The 20,556-nt window shown below is 42.3% G+C and overlaps 1 protein-coding gene across 2 annotated transcripts in view; it reads left to right on the top strand.

Moving 5' to 3' along the window:
- The first annotated feature begins 1,151 nt into the window (after positions 1-1,151).
- The window catches only part of dnajc24 (DnaJ heat shock protein family (Hsp40) member C24), a 43,159-nt gene continuing 23,754 nt past the window's right edge, over positions 1,152-20,556 (top strand). Inside the window, exons 1-2 of one of the 2 annotated variants that reach the window (XM_033038796.1) lie at positions 1,152-1,536; positions 5,377-5,601. In XM_033038796.1, the coding sequence (XP_032894687.1) occupies positions 5,497-5,601 (105 nt within the window). In that variant the 5' untranslated portion in view covers positions 1,152-1,536; positions 5,377-5,496. The remainder of the gene's footprint in view (positions 1,537-5,376; positions 5,602-20,556) is intronic. The other variant, XM_033038795.1, reaches the window with a different exon arrangement.

The following is a 20,556-nucleotide window of genomic DNA, read 5'->3' as shown; positions in this document are numbered from 1 at the left end:
TGTCTGAGCGAGGCCTGGACGGCTTGAACAGGCAGACACGAGGATCGAACCCGCGGTGGGATAGGTACAGTAGTTGAATTGTGATGCGCTTTCGGTAAAATAAAATTTAGTTGTTTCAAGTGCTTGATTCAGTGTTTTTACTGAAACTAGACTGGGGGGGGGGGAAGCTTAAAAACGAGCAATTATCACTTGAACCCTGGCTAATGTCCACCCTTCACAGTCAACCCTTCAACTCCCATCTCCTGTCAGGGCGTGGAAAGGTCGGCTCTAACATTCATAGCAAAAGGATTTGAGTATAAGAGCAGGGAGGTTCTACTGCAGTTGTACAGGGTCTTGGTGAGACCACACCTGGAGTATTGCGTACAGGTTTGGTCTCCTAATCTGAGGAAAGACATTCTTGTCATAGAGGGAACACAGAGAAGGTTCACCAGACTGATTCCTGGGATGGCAGGACTTTCATATGAAGAAAGACTGGATAGACTCGGCTTGTACACGCTAGAATTTAGAAGATTGAGGGGGGGATCTTATAGAAACTTACAAAATTCTTAAGGCGTTGAACAGGCTAGATGCAGGAAGATTATTCCCGATGTTGGGGATGTCCAGAACAAGGGGATCACAGTTTAAGGATAAGAGGGAAGTTTTAGGACCGAGATGAGAAAATCATTTTTCACACAGTTCTCTGCCACAGAAGGTAGTTGAGGCCAGTTCATTGGCTATATTTAAGAGGGAGTTAGATGTGGCCCTTGTGGCTAAAGGGATCAGGGGGTATGGAGAGAAGGCAGGATGGGATACTGAGTTGGATGATCAGCCATGATCATATTGAATGGCGGTGCAGGCTCGAAGGGCCGAAGGGCCAACTCCCGCACCTATTTTCTGTTTCTAACGGTACTGCGCGCGCATCGTTCCAACGGCCGTCCCGTCGTCGCGCGCCCCGGGCAACGTTCCAACCAAAGGTCCCGCTCTGTGATCTTTGGATCCAACGGCCGTCCCTCCCGCCGCGAGCCGGGCGCGCGCGGCCTTTTCTTCAACCCGGCGGCCGAGAAGCGGGACGGTCGTTGGAAACGAAAGGGGGCGCGCGCGCGCACGCACCGTTCCAACGTCCGCCGACGTGCGCGCGCCTTCCTGCCGCCGGGTTGGCTGCAGAAAGGTCTGGACCCGAAACGGCACCCATCCCTTCTCTCCAGAGATGCTGCCTGACCCGCTGAGCTACTCCCGGCATTGTGTGTCTGTCCCCCTTTCTGCCGCCGGGTTTCAAACGGCCGTGCGTGCCCGCAATCACGTCACGTCACGCCCGGCCCACCCTGCGTTCCAGTTCCCACGGCCGCCCCTTTACGCCGCCTGACGCTTTAGGCTTTCCCGGCCTTTGTCCGATCAAGCCGCTTCCCCCGGAGCGTCTGAAGTCAGGCGGTGGGTTCCGAACACTCGTGCGTTTTTCAGCGGGCCTGGTCTGCGTGCCAATTTGGAAGGAGGGTCGAACGCTTGTTCGGTGTGCGAGTACATGGAGGAATCAGGAAGTAAGCGGGCGCTGAGTGAACAGTGAGCGAAATTCAAAAGCACCAAAATTAAAATATCTCCCCTACATGCACCGACCCATGCACCTTTCTCGCCATTCTGGAGAGGAAAGATAAGAGGGTTTTGGGTCAAACGCGATTAGTTTAATGGGGCATCTTGTTCGGCACAGACGAGTTGGGCAGAAGGGTCTGTTTCCATGTTATATCACTCTACCAATTTCAAGTGACCCGCATCCGAAATACGCTCTCCATGCGGATGAACGTGCTAGCCGTTTTCTCATCGGCAGAATCTCGTGTTTGGCACTTAACCCGGGGTTCTTGTGCCAGCCCCATTTCCTTTTCTAAAACCGTGTATTTTGGACATGGATATCGCTGTCGATTCCGGCCTTTATGGTCCATTCGTCGTGTTACCCCTGGAGTGCTGGTTAGTGGTCAGTTATGTGCTAGACCAGACAAGAGGGAAAAATGGCCAGCTTTTATTTGCCCGGGGATACTGATGAATAGAACAGGTTTTTATATGGCGAATGAGTGGTTTTCCCTTTTATATGCCGGATGTTGGTCATACAACATGGTAACAGGCCCTTCGCCCAACTTGGCCATACCAACCAAGGTGACATTCCGGGCTAGCCATATGTACCTGCATTTGGTCCATATCTATCCAAACTCTATCCATATATCGGTCCAAACATCTTATGCAAACATTTGAACCCATTTGTAGGGATCGAGGTCCAGAACTCTGGCTGTCTCAGTACAATTAACCACTACGGCCTCTGTCGAGGAATTCTTTCGATTATGTTTTGTAATCGTAAAGTATGATTTAATTCTGTTTACTGACTGCAGCAAGAATAACTGCACCAAGAAAAACTTTACATTTGATATAAATTATTGTAAATTATACATTGACAAGGCTTAATTTTGAGGTATTTAAGAAGGAACTGCAGATGCTGGAAAATCGAAGGTAGACAAAGGTGCTGGAGAAACTCAGCGGGTGCAGCAGCATCTATGGTGCGAAGGAAATAGGCAACTTTTCGGGCCGTATCCCTTCTTCAGAATACAGAATATTGAAGAAGGATTTCGGCCCGCAACGTTGCCTATTTCCTTCACTCCATAGATGCTGCTGCACCCGCTGAGTTTCTCCAGCACATTTGTCTCCTTTAATTTTGAAGTATACGTGTATACCAATGGGTTCAAATGAATTACAGAGAAAGGTCCAGAATCAATTTTTACTTAGTTATGCCATATTATGTTTCATTTTATTAAAAGTTGAAGCTTTGATAAGGAAAACCATTTTTGAATGAGTACTCCAATTGCAGTAGGTTATCCATAATATGGTAGGCAAATCAGGTTGAATTTGATGGGATTCTGAGAGGGAATTGGGTACATGGGAAAAATGCACTGAGACCCTCCAGAAACTTAATGAGCCAAATAGCTGCCTTCCATGTCCTGTTAAATATAGGCTCCAAATCCACACTCGGCAAAATCAATAACCCCACTCTCACCATCGACTCATCCATGCCTTCATCTCCTCCCGACTGGACTACTGCAACTCACTTCTCCTTGGCATCAGCTCCACCTACATCAACCGACTCCAACTGGTCCAGAACGCAGCCGCCCGACTCATCACCCACACCAAATCCTGGCATCACATCACTCCAGTCCTCAAACAACTTCACTGGCTTCCCATCTCCCACCGGATCACCTACAAAATCCTGGTCCTCACCTACAAAGCCCTCCACCATCTGGCCCCCCCCCATATCTCACTGACCTCCTCTCCCCCTACCAACCCTCACGGTCCCTCAGATCCACATCAGCCGGTCTCTCCATCCACAAATCCAACCTCCGCAGTTTTGGGGACAGAGCCTTCTCCAGGGCAGCTCCCAGGCTCTGGAACTCCCTTCCCCAACTGATCCGCAATTCCGTGTCCCTCACCATCTTCCAGTCCCACCTCAAGACCCATCTCTTCACCCCTGCCTATCCCTAGCCCCACGTCCCCATCCCTTTTCATCTGTGCTTGAATTGCCTCATATTGTGTTTTGAATTGAATTCTGTCTTTAATTTGTGTACTAGTCATGTCTCTACTATTTATTTCATTCCGCTTACATGTTTTTGCTCTACTTGCTAAATTTTTGTAAGGTGTCCTTGAGACTCTTGAAAGGCACCCATAAATAAAATTTATTATTATTATTATTAAATGTTACAGTTAACTATTTTCTTGCATTATGCAGATTAAATGTTTTATGGATCTGTTTGTATCATTTGTGTTTATCAAGAGACACATGAAAATACCTTGTTAACAAATCACAAGTTTTATTTACCTGCTGCCTATTTAGAAATCAATGGTAACAACAAAAGTCATGGAAGATAGTCGAGTAATGATTGCTAAAAAGTGAGCAGAATAATCATTAGACGTGTCCATATTTGCAAAGTAATACCAGTACCTTATTCCTCCCATAAGCTCCAATGACACTTTCACAATTAGTAGGGGGACTAATATGGCGCACTTATGCGAATGTCATGTTTTCCAGAAAATGAGACAATCCACTAATTTTTATTTTAAATTCCACATGTATTTAATTATTCAAATTTAAAGACTAATTACAATGGTGGGATATGAACCCATCCGTGTCTCTGGTTCAAAACGGAAAATGCTGGAAATACTCGGCAGGTCAAATAGCATTTGTGGAGAGAGGAACAAAAATTACAAAGATACCTGACCTGATTTTCAGAACTCGTAGGGTAGGAGGCGGTATTCATTTTATTGAAAGAAAATCACCATTTAAATCAAGCAGTGGATATCCTATTAGAATTTAATCAAAAATCAGATGAGGAAGTAGTGATATTTACACAATAATATGGAGAATCCTTATACCAATTAGGAATTTCCCATTTTTGGAAGGAGAATGATACAGAAGGAGGCCATTCTGCCCATTGGGTTCATGGTGGTTTCCAGGAAAACAAATCCATTAACCAATTCCCCCTCATCTTTTCCTGCAATTTATTGTCTCCCTCAGATGTCCACCAATTCAATTTCAATTCTCTTTATCGTTAACTTCTTGTTGGGGAAGTCCAGAACAAGGGGTCACAGTTTAAGGATAAGGGGGAAATCTTTTAGGACTGAGATGAGGAAAACATTTTTCACACAGAGAGTGGTGAATCTTTGGAATTCTCTGCCACAGAAGGTAGTTGAGGCCAGTTCATTGGCTATATTTAAGAGGGAGTTAAATGTGGCCCTTGTGGCTAAAGAGATCATGTGGTATGGAGAGAAGGTAGGTACAGGATACTGAGTTGGATGATCAGCCATGATCATATTGAATGGCGGTGCAGGCTCAAAGGGCCGAATGGCCTTCTCCTGCACCTAATTTCTATGTTTCTTATAATTCATAAGAGCAGTAAAAGGCCATTTGGCCCATCGAGTCTACTTTGCCATTCAATCATGGCTGAGCTATATTTCCCTCTCGACCCCACTCTCCTGCCTTCTCCCCGTAACCTTTGACACTCCTACTAATCAAGAACCTGTTAGTCTCCACTTTAAAAATACTTAGTGACTTGGCCTCCACAACTGTCTGTACAGTAAGAGATAGTTTAAAGTAACCAGTTAACCTGCCAGAACATCTTTGTGATGTGTGATAAAATGGAGCATCTAGAAGAATCTCACACAGTCACTGGGGAACCAAACAAACTTTTCAACGACTGTATCCAAGGTCAGGATTGAATCTGGGTCCTTGGAGCTGTGATGCTGTGAAAATAATTTTCCTCTGCATAAACCTTTCCTCTATTCTCTCAACATAAAACATCTTTTTGTAATTATGATAATTTTCTACTTTAGCTTTATATTGCTCATTATCATTCTTGTCATTTACTTTAGGTATATTCATATTTCTCTACACCAATTATACAGACTAAATATACAGCGCCTCAATCCATTATCACAATTATTTTTCTCCTGGGAACAAAATAGGTGCACGTGAAAAGCACCTACAGCAGTATGAGTTCAAATATTCATCAAAAGGAGTGGTATAAAATTCTGGGAGCTGATCCATCAGACAGTCTACAGGAGCTGAGACAGAATTACCAGAGACTGATCCTATTGGTGAGTCTATTTTTTGTGCATTTAGTAACAGTAAAAAGAATTGATCTAATATGAATTATATGTTTATTTTCAAATTAAATGGATTTGGTCTACAAAGTATTGGTTAGCTTGAACTGGATTCAGCTTAGCAACCATGATCCTTGCCTATCAGAACTTGCATGGATTCTGACAGTTAATCAAACTGAGGAGAAAGAGGAAAGCCTTAGCGGTGTTTAGGTCTCAGGCAGTCTAAGGCCCTGTTCTGGAACAATCTGATAGCCTTAACAGGAGGTATAGCTATGAATTAAACCTTGTTCCTTGAACAGTGATTTAACTGTTTCTAAATCTGATTTAGACATAGAAAGCTGGAGTAACTCAGCAGATCAGACAGCATCTCTGGAGAAAAGGAATAGGTGATGTTTTGGGTTGAGACCTTTCTTCAGGCCTTTAGTTTGCTTTCGTTAGAAATAAAAACATAAACTATACAGTGGTGCAACAGTACAGCTACAGCCATATTTCCAGTCATTTGATTTCAATCCTAATCTCTGGTGCTGTCGATGTGCAGTTTGCACGTTCTCCCGTGACAGCATAGGTTGCCTCTGTGTCCTCCAATTTTTCTCCCACATCCCAAAAAGATATAGATTGTCAAGTTATTTGGCCGCTGTAAATTGCCCAGACTGTGCAGGTGAGTGCTGGAATCTGGGGGAGTTGATGGAAATATAAATAGAATAAAATGGGATAAGTGTAACTGGGTGCTTGATGGACAGCATGGATTTCACGGGCCAAAAGCCTGCTTCTGTGTTGAATGCCTCTTAAAACATTAGAGAATAATAAATAACAAATGATTAGTGGGGATTCCGATCCATGCCAATTTTAGTTGGCATTGGATGAGAGAAGCAGATTCTCCAGTGTAAAACTGAGAGATTCCTGTATGATTATACTACACCATCGGACCTCTCATGGAATGTTTGATAGATGCACTAACATCTGTCTGTCTGTGCCGTTGCTTTGCAACAGTTGTATAAATCTGCCATTTATCTCAAATCATGAAAATTAGATGTTCATGATTTTGATTAGATGTATACGTTTTTGTTTGATTTCTATTGGATAATTAGTTCTCAGCCCATGTGAGTATACTAACCCAACTTTGTGTGCTCTAACTTGTGGACCAAGCTACTCTGATCTTATTTGAAAATCCAACGGTCCAGTCTTTATTTGTTCTCTGATAACAACCACCAGACACATCCTCAATGGATTTCAGCGTACATGTGACAATAAATAAAGCAAACCAAGTTAAATTTTAAATTAGTCAAGAAAAGACACAAAGTGCTGGAGTACTTCAGGTAATAGGTTGATACAAGTGTACAGGGTATTTTAATAGGCAGATGGTTGGACTTAGTTTGGTAAAAAACATTTTTTCCCTTTCAAAACTCTCATGTTGGCAATCCTACCATTCTTTTCAATGTAGCCTGCAATGACACCTTTAATTATATTTTATTTAATTGTATCACGCAAACAAGCTGGTAGTTCCCACTTTTTCCCCCTCCCTCCTTTCTTAAAAACAGTAGTGCCAAATAAGATGCGCTCCAATCCACAGCAACAATCCAGATACAATAAAACTTTGGAAGAGGGTAACCAGAACATTCAGTAGCTCTACAGCCACATCTTTCAAAACTCTGGTATGTAGAATATCTGGTCCTTGTGATTCATCAACTTCTCTAGTACATATCTCCTTCAGTACCTTAAGCTTATTAGATGTTTACTCTGTTACATCAACAGAAGGACAAAGTAGTGTTTAATTCCTGTATTCCCGATTCTCCATTATAAATTTTCCTGCCCCTGTAAGGGTCCCACGTTTGCCCTTGCTTATCTTTTTTTCTTTCTACACAATTCCAGAAGCTCTTATGATAAGTTTTTATGTTCCTTGCCAATTTTTAATCATTATCAGTTTCCTGGATTTTTTTTATGGTGTTCTTAAATGTTTCCAGTTCTCAAGCCTAATGTTCTTTCTGACATCTTTAAATCTCTTCCTTGCAATTAGTATTATCTGTGACTTCGTCTGCGAGCCATGGATGGGTCACTTTTGCAATTAGATTTTTGTCCCTTAAAGGAATATATTTTTTCAACAAAATAATGTATTATTTCTTTCAATATCAGCTATTACCTATCCACCATCATAGGTAATACCATACTTAGCAACGTGATTTCCCAATCAATCAGAACCATCTCTCTCATATCTTCAGTTTCCATTGTTCAGATGTAAGGCCCTAGTTTCAAATTCTGAGTAAATTTCTAGCATACTGTGGTCACTCTTCTCATAATCAAACATGCATGGAATAATTTAGCACCCAATGAGAGTATGATATATTATTTACATATCTTTGATCTTGACTCCAGGCATTATTGTCTGTTGACAGATTAGCAAGCCTACAGTGTGTTCATGTGTTAATTGTTTTAAAGCATTATAGTAGTGCATCATTTGTGGTGTTTTGTTCAAGGAAATGAGCCAAATGTAAACATTGGTTAATGATCCCAAGCTTTGCTAAGTAGCTTTCTGCTGTTTAATAATTTCAAACTATTCTCTCTCTGTACAGCTCTCACATTGCTATGATCTAAAGAAATATCTACTGGGGGGCAAAATGTGATTATTCAGCAGTGGTACTACAACCTTTGTGTTTACCTGGTTAAAATGAGACTCTTCAGACCTGAAGACTGAAACCACGTTTCTATATCATAATGGGATTTTGAAATGCTTGTAGCTTAAAATGCAACCAATATACGTTCTGTTCCTTATGTGGATTAGCTTATATGTTCTTGATCACAACATTCATCCGTGCTACTTCATACAACCAAGCATGTAAAATCTACACTTAGTTTCTAATGAGTTAATTAACTTCCATTTATAATGTATCTTATTTGGAACCTGAGTTCTGGAGTAAATGTGCCTGCATGCTATGAATTGTTCTATAGTAAGTGCAGATTATTTGCAAACGGCAAGAACGATGATAAGATGCAAATCCAGTTTTCTTTCCTGGTGGTGGCGTAGAGGCAGGGTTGTTGACTATAGTGGAAACTATTTGAACCTCTTTTAATGGTCCCAGTCCTTTGACTGTTCACCTAAATAATTAGGCAGGGATTAGTTTATTGTCAAGTGAAAGCAAGAAATTGCATTTATACAATTTTTATATCTTCTTTGTGCTTTACAGATTATCAGTACTTTTCAATCACATTTTAAAAAAAAAATTGTCTTTGTTTTAGAAAGTAACAAATTAAATTAAAATTAAAATAATACCTAATAGATTCCTTTTTCTGAAATAATTACTACATTGTTGAGATTGAGTCGTAAAGCAGTGAATTATCAGCATGAAAAGATTTACTTCAGCTGTAGTTTTATTTGGTACTAGACCAAGGGGGACCTGTTGGGTCCCGTCCCCTCAACGCGCAGTTGCAGGGGGGGGGGGGGAGGGGGCGGCCTGTGACATCACACACTAACCACCCCCACACACACTAACCACCCCCCTTGATATTATAGTAATATTATTCATTCACTCCTTTCACCCCATCCACCGCCCTATCCACTCACGCATAGCTCCCAACTCGCAGGCGGGGCTAGAGAGGGCAGGGGCAGAGTCAGAGGGCGGGCACGGGCAGAGTGAGAGAGAGGGCAGGGGCAGAGGGAGGGCAGGGGCAGATGGAGGGCAGAGGCAGAGAGGGAGCGGGGGGGGCAGAGAGGGAGCGGGGGGGAGGAGGCAGAGAGGGATGGGGTAGAGTTTGAGGAGTGGGGGAGCGCGGCATCACAGGGGAGGGCTGGTTCCCGAACGAGAGAGTTTTCAGCTATGATCTTTGGCCCGACTTGCTCGTTCTTTGTGCGTCTCTTTTGAATAACGGGGGGAGGAGGGAGACGTGGGGCGGGGGGAACATCACTTGCTGTGCGTGAAAAGCAGAGCAGCAGGCCGTGCGGAGCAGACCCATTGTGACGTCATCAGCGAGACCGTTTATTTTCAAAGCTATTTCAGATTTTTGAACGTTTTGATTAATAACTCGAGAAATAATGCATGAAAGTTTCAGATAAGGCGATCTTTGACTTCATGGGATAAATCTCTATTGGAATATATTAAAATGCTACCGTTAGCACGTCGTTTTTTAGAGAAGATGCGATTAAACACATTTAACTTTGAGATCATCTATAATTCATTGGCCAAGTAGTCTATGGTGGTGTGTATCAATTTTGTTCTCATACTGTATCTTTTTGTGTGTAGAACTAGTCCCCTTAAACATTTGCACTGCAGGTTATGGTAATACCTACTTTGCGTATTTAATAACATGTAATATATGAGGAAACTATAATACAAATTCATTGGAAACTTGCTGTAATCTCGGGAAATTGGATGGTAGCTGGTCAGGCAGAACAATCACTTTTTTTAAAATTACAAACCTTCCACAGGTAACAAGCAAGTTAAGTTTTTACCAATATTATTTTTACAAATAAATTGATATTGTCTGTAACTGAAAATACAAACAAATCACTCGATATGGTAACCATGGTTCTGTAGTATTGTATGATACATCTATAGCACATAGACTGATAATAATGAACAATTACTAAATGAGAAGAAATGGGAAACTAGTCTTGCTGTTCATAGGAATGAAAGTTTGAATGTCCATTGAACTTGTGACTTTAATGATATTAGGGGAGCTAGTTTGCATATAGGTGTGTCCATAAGTCAGGTGATCATTACTTGGAACGGCTTGTATTGATAGTTAGGTTGGTAACTAAAGACAAGGCTAACCCTTCAAAAAAAATGGTATATGCCTGTCTTACAAGCCTATCTTATCACAAAAATTATCCTTCCACAGGCATTAGGTGGCAGTAGTGTGATATTATTGATTTCAACATCATTCCCAGCTATGGCTTTTACAATCTTGGTAAAATATTCTCGTTTGGATGCACCAAGAATATAATTTATTAACTGCCTTGGATTAGGAATGAAATAACCTGCCCACTGTGATAATGCCAAACACTATATATGCCTTCTACTGATGCTGGTTGCAAGATCTGATCAGTTGGTGGCTTGTTTCATGATTATTTTGGCATTTCTTTGTGTTTTGAAATGAACTAGGCATGACAGCAGTTTAATTCTGGTGTGGGGAGGTTATCATTGTATAAGGACATTTTATCACCAGATCAAATCTGGGAGAGGATATCCTTGGGGTTCAGAATGTAGATCAGTGCGATCACCCTACATTAAGTTTAAAAGAATACCATGCTCTTGATTATATTAAAGACACGCTTCCGGTTGCAAATTCATAGACAATAAGGCATAATACAGGTAGTTATTGAAATGTGTATTAACATACTAAAATGCACTTTAAACAAAAATAAGTAACTATTTCAGAAAGCTTTTAAATTTTAATGTTTCAACTACCTCGTTAGGTGTCCTTTTTATGCAATGTTTTGTCCACTTCTGCCTCAAATAGCTGACTTCCAGAGAAAGAGAATAGAAGCACCAAGATGATATTTGTTGGCTTCCAGAGGAAGATAGAGCAATGGGTCAATATGTGGTATACACATTTTCTTCCATCTGTACCATTTTGCATGTATAATTGGACACCTCAACCTTTTGCATTGCAGGTTACAGCAGCATCTACTTTACGTATTTAAGAATATTGAATATGTGAAGAAACTATAATCCTCTAATTTACTCTAATTTAATTATTTTCAATTCTATGATTGTCATTTTTATACATTTTGATGTGGAATTTTGATCATCTAATTTTGTGAGAAGAGTCACATTTAGTTTAATACCATGTTTAAATGGCAATTTTCCACTTCTAAATCTGGAGATTATAATTAATTAATTAAAGTTACTTTTCTTTTAAATTAGCTGAGTATCTAAATTAAAACCGTTAAAAAAATGACATTGCATTTTCTTGATAATGGAATGCATGTTCCATGGTCATAAATAAGACATGGGATCCATAACGATGGACATGGAATTAACTAGCGATAAACACGTGGTTTACAACCGCACAATAGGAATTTGATTGTTTGGGGCCAGGATTTGTTTTTCTTAAATTGGTCTCTTTTTGCCCGATGTCCTTTCATGATCCTTTTAGACTAGTTAAAATACTTTATAGTCAGTAAAGCATTTTTTGAAGAATATATATTTTTCCAATAGGAGGATTGCAAAAGCCAATTGATAAGTAGTGAACTCTGACAAACAGTAGATTTATTAGATAATCTAAATTTCATTTTAGTGACTTAGGTAAAACACAAGGGACTATTTGTATGCCCTTCTTTGAAATACTGCCATGTGGTATTTTATGTCCATCTTCAAGACCTTGGTTTAATGTCTCTTTTGGAGAAAAAAACAGGATCTTCAACAGTGCTGTATTATGTTCTGCTCTCAAATATTAATCTGTAGTTTTGTACACAAGTCAGTTGATGGGATTTATAACCTTCTACCTCAGGTTAGTGGGTTCAATATCTGAGGAAGAGGTTGGGACTGATGAAAGCCAGTAATTATGCTACAATGGTATAAGGCGGGCTCTCGATGATTACAATTGAGTACAATTTCATTTGGTTCAAAGACTGCTATTGACTTCAGTTAATGTTTTATAAATGTATTATCCACAACATCTAGACTTTTTAATTGAGATAACTAGTGGACCAGTTTTACACAATTTTTATGTATATTTCACTGTTAATTTTAACGGTCTGTGTTTTCACTTCTGTTTAAACCTGTGAAATTAGCGACTGCTTGTGATAGAGAATCATGTAGAACTGGAAAAAATGTGTTAGTTTGGGGAATTTTGATAATCAAATTAAGTGTGAGGAGTCACATTTAGTTTAATATCATGTTTTATTTTTCTAGATTAACCCATAACCTACTAGAAATTGACGCTCCTTTGGCATACTGGCGAAGACATGATTCTTATTGATGTATACTATTTTTAAACAATAGACAATAGGTACAGGAGTAGGCCATTCGGCCCTTCGAGCCAGCACCGCCATTCAATGTGATCATGGCTGATCATCCCCAATCAGTACCCCGTTCCTGCCTTCTCCCTATATCCCATGACTCCACTATTTTTATGAACCCTATCTAGATCTCTCTTGAAAGTATCCAGAGAACCTGCCTCCACCGCCCTCTGAGGCAGAGAATTCCACACTCACAACTCTCTGTGAGAAAAAGTGTTTCCTTGTCTCCGTTCTAAATGGCTTACTCCTTATTCTTAAACTGTGGCCCCTAGTTCTGAATTATTATAAAGGTTCTGAACTTTTAACACATTTGTTTCAGAATGGGAATTTGCTGGTCATAAAATGCTGTATAAATCGGAAGCAGGAGTAGACCACTCAGGCATTCAAGCTTCCTCTGCTATTCAATACGATCTCTGGTGATCTGATTGTGAATTCAGCTGTACATTCCAGCCTTCTCCTGATAATCTTTCATCCCCTTGCTTCTCCGGAATTTATCTCTGCCAGCTTTCAAGTAATTTCTGAAACAAATTATTCTAAACGTACAGATGTTTAAGAAGGAACTGCAGATACTGAGAAATCGAAGGTAGACAAAAATGCTGGAGAAACTCAGCGGGTGAGGCAGCATCTATGGAGCGAAGGAAATAGGCAATGTTTCGGGTCGAGACCCTAGATGCTGCCTCACCCGCTGAGTATCTCCAGCATTTTTGTCTACCTAAACATACAGATGTTTAAATATACATTTTTGGCACAAGGGCAGATCCTCTCATCCTGGTTGTTCATAGAAGGTGATGAGGATGATCATCTTTACACTTGAACTCTTGCAATCTGTGATAAAACCTGTACCATGATGCTTTGTAGTTCTAAACAATAGGATAACTTTATAAAATGACTCGACTAAGTGGGACCCGTTGGGTCCCAGTCACATGGGAGGCCTGGTCCCCCAATGCAACCCATTCCCCAATGCAATATTCCACCACTCATCTGTTCCCCCAACGCAACGGCGGGAGCGTTCTGTAGCCGGGGGAGGGGGACGGCTTCAGGCTGGGAGCGTCCTGCAGACAGGGGAGGGGACGGCTTCAGGCGGGGCCTGTCCGGGGCTGGTGGATGGGGGGGGTGTGGGGGAGGAGGGGGTGTGTGCGGGGGGGAGGGGGTGTGTGCGGGGGGGAGGGGGTGTGTGCGGGGGGGGAGGGGGGTGTGCGGGGTGGAGGGGGTGTGGAGGAGGGGGTGATGTAGGAGAGGGGGGTGATGTGGGGGAGGGGAGGGTGTGGGGAGGGGGGTGTTGAGGAAGGGGGGAGTGTGTGTGGGGGAGGGTTGTGTGTGATGGAGAGGGGTGTATGGGCTCAGCGGCACACGGCCCCGGCTCCGACTGCATTCACCGGCTCAGCGGCTCCCATCCTTGGCGCTTGTCGCACTCAGCGGCTCCCAGGCCTGCCTGTACTCATCTGCTACCGGCTCGTTGTGGTGGTCGCTGCCGTCTGCGAACACAGCCCCTGCCCGTGGAACACAGCCACCCGCCCACACTCCGCTCCTTCAGCTTTATACTCGCCGCCGGTGATTGACAGCAGGTGCTGGAATGGGCGTCGTCATCCAGGCAAATTACAAACCAATAACCTTTGTGATATTTCACCGATCGGAATAAAACTTGATGCACTTGCAGCACAGCGGAATGGCGAGTAAATTGGCGAAAAATCGTAGTGCTATCGGGTACCGTTTTTGTGCAAATTTAAAAACAACGCAAATCGGAAGAGGACAAGATGAGAGTATTATGAGTATACTAGACATGGGGAGAGTGGACAGGGGGGGAGAGGATAGAGGGGGGTAGAGGGGAGGGGATGGGGGGCAGAGGAGGGGGGAAGAGAGTGGGGGAGAGGGGGAGGAAGAGGGAATGAGGGAAGAGGAGGAGGGAGAGAAGGGGAAGAGGAGGAGGGAGGGGGGAGAGAGGCCAGGTGGGGAGAGGGGGAGGAGGAGGAGGAGGAGGGAGAGAATGGGGGGAGAGAGGGGGAAGGAGGAGAGTGGCCGGGGGGGTATGAAGTTGCTTCCTTATCCTAAGCTTAAATTCAATTTTGACCAATTTATGCCATTCATTTTATAATTCTGAACATGGAATGTCAGATTATCTTATGTTCATGGATGTTTGTTTTTGAAACATTGCAATTTCTATAGTTAAGGTACTTTTGTAGAGTAATTTCAGGCAAACATTCCAAGATTTAGGCAGACTCCTTGTTGATACAAGAAAAGCATAATAAATAGCCAAGTAATGTGCCATTTGGATGGGAAATTGAGGGTTGTGATATTCCTTTGGAACTACAGTCCTTGGCCTTTTAAGTGGCAGAAGTTATATGTTTGGGGAAATGCTGTAAAATCTTTTAACTAATGGAAGAGCTTAATAATCTTGATATCTTGGTCAACCTTCTCTCAGGCACATCAGCTATGCATGATTAACTACTCGGTCATCTCAGTTGATGTGTGGGATTTTGCTGTGCAGAAAAAATGATTTTGTAATGTCTGACTGCATCCCTGGAAATAATTAGTTGCTGACAAAGTGTTTCAATGTAAAAAGACCATGTACATTCAATCTCAATCACTTATAAATAGATCAAGAAATTACAAAACTCCATTTCAATATAGAATTAAGCAGGGCAGGTAATTAACCTTTAGTGCTGCTTCTAATCTTGGACAAGTACAGTTACCTTGTGACATTTCAATAGTTTATTCTCTCAGCAGTTAACAGGCTATGTTGCTTGGGGAATACTGCGATCCTGCTGCAGTCTTATTAATTTGACAGGATGATCAATTAAAGAAAGAAAAGCATGAAAGTGTTGACAGAACATTTTATCTAATTAGGACCAGTTGAACCAATGTGCCCACAGGGCGAGGTGTAGATGAATGCTTGGGTGCAAATAACTGACCTCCATATTTCATTTGAACAAGTTTTTTACACTATTTCAGTATACATTAAGCATCAAATAGGTAATAAATATTGTTTTAGTATATCTGTTTGAAATTTCTACATGTAGAAAACATCTGCATGAGGCTCTGCCTCAAAAAGATGGCATTTATCATCAAGAATCCCCACCATCCAGGCTACGCTCTTTTCTCATTGTTATGACTGGGCATGAGGTACAGAAGCCTGATGTCCCACAGGCCGGTTAGGGAACATCTGCAACTATCAGGTTCTTGCATCAAACTGCACAACCTTAACCCATCCTTGACAACAGAACACTACAGGCCATCTTTTATATTACCATAGACCTGTGTTTTGCACCAACATCTTGTTTTTTTTGCAGTCTTTTGGAAATGTTATGGATAATTATGTTTTTGTGTGTTTAATTGAGGCAATCTGCCTGTGATGCCTTTGCAAGCAGGACATCCGAGATGTTGTTATTCTTTAGGGGTGTTCCATACCAGGACATCCGTAATGTCCTCGTTCTTTAAGGAGTGTTCCATACCAGGACATCCGAGATGTCCTCAATCTTTAGGGAACAGGGGTTCCCCTCTTCCATCATAGATGAGGCCCTCCCCGCAGCTCCGCCTTTGCTCCCCCTCCATCTAGTCGCAATAGGGACAGAGTCAAGGTTTCAAGGTTAATTTATTGTCACATGTACCAATTAAAGTAACCAATTAAAGTACAATGAAATTTGAGTTGTCATACAGCCATACTAAATAAAAAGCAACAAGACACACATGTAAAATAAAAGTTAACATAAACATCCGCCACAGCGGCTCCCCACATTCCTCACTGATGGAAGGTAATAAAGTCCAATATTCTCCCTCCCTGTCGAACCATTTGCAGTCGGGGCAATCAAGGCTCCAGCAGCCGGTGATCCAAACCCCTCTCGTCGGAGTGATCGAAACTCCCGCGTCGGGACGGTTGAAACTCTCTGCATTGGAGTTACCTAACCAGGGTCCACAGGTTCCATGATGTTAAAGTCCACAGGCCCGCGGCTGGAGCTCTCCACAGTCGATCCCCGGCAAAGGGATCGCAGGCTCCATGATGGTAGGTCCGCGCCACGCCCGCGGTTGAAACGCCGGGTCAGTCTCCAGGAAAGGCTGCACCACTCCACGATATTAGGCCACATTGGGGACGGAGATACAATACAGAAAAAAAATTGCATCTCCGTCGAGGTAAGACATTGAAAAACGTTTTCAATTTTCGCCACCTCCAATGGGATCCCACCACGTCATATCTTCCCAACTCCACCCCTTTCTGCCTTCAGCAGAGATTGTTCCCTCCGCAACTCCCTGGTTAACTCCTCCCTTCCCACCCAACCCCCCCCCCCCCTCCCTAGGTACCTTCTGCAACCTCAGGAGATGCAACACCTATCCCTATACCTCCTCCCACGACTGTCCAGGGACACCGGCAGTCCATTCTGGTTAGGCAGAGGTTCTCTTGCACCTCCTGCAAACTCTATCTGTTGTTCAAGATATGGACTCTTATACATTGATGAGACCAAACGTAGACTGGCTGATCGTTTAGCTGAACGCCTTCACTTAGACCGCCTGGCCTTACCTGATCTACAGGTTGCTAAACACTTAAATTCTCATTCCCACACTGACCTTTCTGTCCTCGGCCTCCTCCATTGTCAGAGTGAGGCTAAATGTAAATTGGAGGAACAGCATCTTAGTACAATGTTGCATTTTGGGACGTCTTACAAGGGCAGGACCTACACAGTGAATGGTAGGTCTCTGGGGAGTGTTGTAGACAGGGATCTAGGAGTGCAGGTGTATGGTTCCTTGAAGGTCAAGTCGCAGGTAGATAAGGTGGTCAAAAGGCTTTTGACACATTGGCCATCAGTCATAGTATTGAGTATAGAGGTTGGGAGGTAATGTTGGAGTTGTATAAGAGATTGGTGAGACCGCATTTAGAGTATTCTGGCAGTTCTGGGCACCATGTTATAGGAAAGATTTGGCAAGCTTGCAATGGTTCGGAGAAGATTCACGAGGATGTTGCCAGGACTAGAGGGTCTGAGCTATGGGGAGAGGTTAAGTATGTTTGGTCTCTATTCCTTGGAGCGCAGGAGGATGAGCGATGATCTTATAGAGGTGTATAAAATCATGAGGGGAAGAAATCGGATTTAGCAGTAAAAATCTTGTTAAACTTGAGTTTTTAAACTTAAAAATCATGAATAACTTGTGAAATATATCAAATCTAAAAGAAACTTTATAGGAACAACGACGGGACAAAGGTAAGTATGGTGGTGCAAACATTTTAGCGCTACAGTGTACCGTTTGGGCATAAAAACACACACACACATACACCCCCCCCCCCCCCCCCCCACCAAACTGGGTCACACGAGAGGCCTGGTCCCCCAAGGGAACCCGCTCCCCAACACAATATTCTACCACTCACCTGTTCCCCAATATTCTAGCACACCCATAGCCCCCAACTGTGCAGGGGCATATTCCCACCACTGCCCCACCCCCCCCCCCTCCTCCTCTTGCTTTGAGGACTAAAAAATAATGCAATTTGCCCCCTCCATTCTCCTGTTGAGCTAAAAATAGGATATAGACATATCAAACCTGTTTGAATGGAGTTGAGCTTCTTTGGTGGAGGGTCTGAAAGTAATTTATTAAACATGCCTTATCATTAATTTTCTGATTGTACTTGGCAATCTATCATTAATTTGTTTCAGAACATAAGTGCACGTTAATCTGTATTTGTGTAGTGATGACAATGAGACTTGCCTACCTTATGCCAAGGGATGCATTTTCAAAAGTGTTGTCACTTAGCTGTTTTTACTTTTATCCAGCAATTTCTGGAGAAAGGTGGAGAATGGCATTCTCTTATCGGAGCTAGAACTAAAAACTGAGAATAAATTAATTCTATGATTCCATATCAAGGAAAACAAGTAAGAAAAGCCTCAAGGACCCTTAACCCTGAACAGGCAATGTACACATTTAAATTGTACAATATTGCAGGTGTGTGTGTGTGCTTATAGTTACCATTGCCATTAAAAATAATATTCAAAACCATGTGCTATGAATTTAAATGGATCTCAATATACATAAATTTCTCTTGAGTTCTAAATACAAATTTCTCTGATATACGTATAAATTACGGGATTGGATATACCACAATTGTAATCCTTTCTCAAATACACTGCTGCTTGCTGTGATACAACTAGGTTTTAAAAGAAAGAAATCGAACAATAATTGTAAAATTTACACTTGAGTGGTTTCTTGTGTACCTATGAGCAAAAGTGCCCATAAATATTAGCTGCAACGCATATTTTAGCATATAGTGGCACAGGTAAATAATTGTAATATATGTCATTTTCCCAGGTTAGAAATATCAAATACTAGAATACATAGCTCTAAGGTGCGATAGGGAATGTTTTTTTTAATACAGTGATCGTTGCCTGGAATATGCCTCCAGAGTGGTGTGGAAACTGATGTTGGGGGGGGGGGGGGGGGGGGGGGGGGGGGGGAGAGGGGAGAAGAGGCGGAGACAGTAGGCTTGTGGGAGAGCAGGGAAGTGGAGGGGAAGGAGGGGGAAAGCAAGGACGAATTGAAATTGGAGAAGTCAATGTTCATACCGCTGGGGTGTAAACTACCCAAGCGAAAAATGAGGTGCTATTCCTCCAATTTGCGCTGGGCCTCACTCTGGCAATGGCGGAGGCCCAGGACAGAAAGGTCGGATTCGGAATGGGAGGGGGAGTTGAAGTGCTGAGCCACCGGGAGATCAGGTTGGTTATTGCGAACTGAGCTGAGGTGTTGGGTGAAGCGATCGCCAAGCCTGCGCTTGGTCTCACGGATGTACAGAAGTTCAGAGGTGATGTCATATTGGTCTGTATAGCTATTGTCGGACATATAATACCGAAACAGCAGAATTGCTGCCTTACAGCGCCAGAGTTTGATCCTGACTACGGGTGCTGTCTGTACGAAGTTTGTACATTCTCTCTATAACTGCAGAGGTTTTCTCCGGGTGCTTTGGTTTCCTCCCATATTCCAAAGACATGCTGATTTGTAGGTTAATTGGCTTCTGTAAATTGCCCCTAACGTATAAGATAGAACTGGTGTACAGATAATCGTTGGTTGGCCGAACAGTGGGCCAAACTGCCTGTTTTCACGCTGTATCACTAAACTAAACAATAATAAACCAATGCCCTTGAAACTCACTTACCTGAAGTATTGGAAGTGCCAGAGATGGAACGTTTCAGTTGTGAGGAGAGACTGAATAGGCTGAATTTGCTTGTTTTGGAGCAGAGGGTGCTGAGAGGTGATCTGATAAACATATTTAAAATGATGGAAGGTATAGACAGAGTAGATAGAAAGAAATTATTACCCATAGCAATGGTGTCTTAAGACCATAAACCATAGATGTAAACTGAGTAAACGGTTTATAAGGGATTTGAAGAAGAACTATTTCACCCAGATGGTGGTTGGAATCTGGAAAACAGTGCAGGAAGGAGGATGATAGAGGCGGGGATGAAATTTAAAAAGTATCTGCATGAGTATTGGAATTGCCAAGGCACAGTAGGCAATAGGCCAGTTGTTGGTAAATGGGATTATAGATAGGTACTTGATGATTGACTTAGACATGGTGGGCAGAAGGGTCTGTTTCGATGCTATATAACTCTGAAAGACTAACTTGACAATGTTATCTTCTCTTGAAACTTAGTTGGTTTTCAGTATTAAAATTATTACTTTGGCCAATGTGTGCCAACAAAATGACAATGTAATATGATCATAAATATATCTCTATTATGCATAGCACACATTCTAAAAATTCTAAAGGTTAACTGGAGTTAACTGGCCAATTCTTGATATTCAGGCAAGGTAACAGTATATTCTACCCACAGAGCAAGATTCTACATGAGTGTTATAAAGACTCTGGTGTGTTTGGATGTTACTGATTTCCTGTACAAGAAGTGATCATGTCATTGACCACAAAGTCAATGTGTGAGTGTGCACTACGACATTAATGAAAGCTGCATGGTTCACTGAGCAAATCCAATCCTTGCAGGCTTAACTGATACCATTGTAGAATTTTT

The sequence above is a fragment of the Amblyraja radiata genome, chromosome 20 (genome assembly GCF_010909765.2).
Source record: "Amblyraja radiata isolate CabotCenter1 chromosome 20, sAmbRad1.1.pri, whole genome shotgun sequence".
Classification (NCBI taxonomy): Eukaryota; Metazoa; Chordata; class Chondrichthyes; order Rajiformes; family Rajidae; genus Amblyraja; species Amblyraja radiata.
The sequence above is the reverse complement of the archived record's forward strand: the minus strand, read 5'-3'. Positions and strand labels throughout refer to the sequence as shown.